Genomic DNA, 524 nt, shown 5'->3' with positions numbered 1-524 from the left:
GGACTTTGTCTTAACATGACATCCCTGATGTGAAGCAGGCAACGCTTGGTTTTCAATGCAGAATTTGGCCCACTCGCGGAGCTTTCTAGCTCTGTGGTCATTTGCACAATTGTTTGATGGCATCATGCTCGAATCGACCGATAAAGAGCTTTCCATTTTGGATGACATGTTCTGCTTCAGCAATAACAGATAACGATGAACTGCGATAGAGCGAATATAGTCGAATTTGCTTAGGCTTAACTGGCGCTTAAACGCGCGGCTCTGCCCAATGTGAGTCTGCTTTTCGAGCATGGCAATTGCTCGATCCATCTTCTCTGATTGAGTCAGTGATCTTTGGGACAACTGATTAATGTCAGAAGAATCAATATTGGAACTTTGCGAGGTGGCAAAATATTCATGAATTGAGCGACATTTTGAGGCAACAGCTTGACGTTCATTGGCCCGAGCCAGACGACGATATTTAGTTGCTCTGCTGTCTCCGGTATAAGCTTTACGAAACTGATTTCCAGTTCCATCCTTCCACC

At 44.8% G+C, this 524-nt stretch overlaps 1 protein-coding gene across 1 annotated transcript; it reads right to left on the bottom strand.

The window, feature by feature from the left end:
* Positions 1-247: 247 nt before the first annotated feature.
* PHALS_06603 (uncharacterized protein) lies at positions 248-515 on the bottom strand (the record flags this gene model as incomplete). Its single annotated transcript, XM_024719921.1, has 2 exons — positions 248-331; positions 375-515. 2 exons carry the CDS (start codon positions 513-515, stop codon positions 248-250), a joined length of 225 nt encoding a protein of 74 aa, XP_024585172.1.
* Between the last annotated feature and the right edge of the window lie 9 nt (positions 516-524).

Source organism: Plasmopara halstedii (genome assembly GCF_900000015.1).
Source record: "Plasmopara halstedii genome assembly, contig: Scaffold_3060, whole genome shotgun sequence".
Classification (NCBI taxonomy): Eukaryota; Oomycota; class Peronosporomycetes; order Peronosporales; family Peronosporaceae; genus Plasmopara; species Plasmopara halstedii.
The sequence above is the reverse complement of the archived record's forward strand: the minus strand, read 5'-3'. Positions and strand labels throughout refer to the sequence as shown.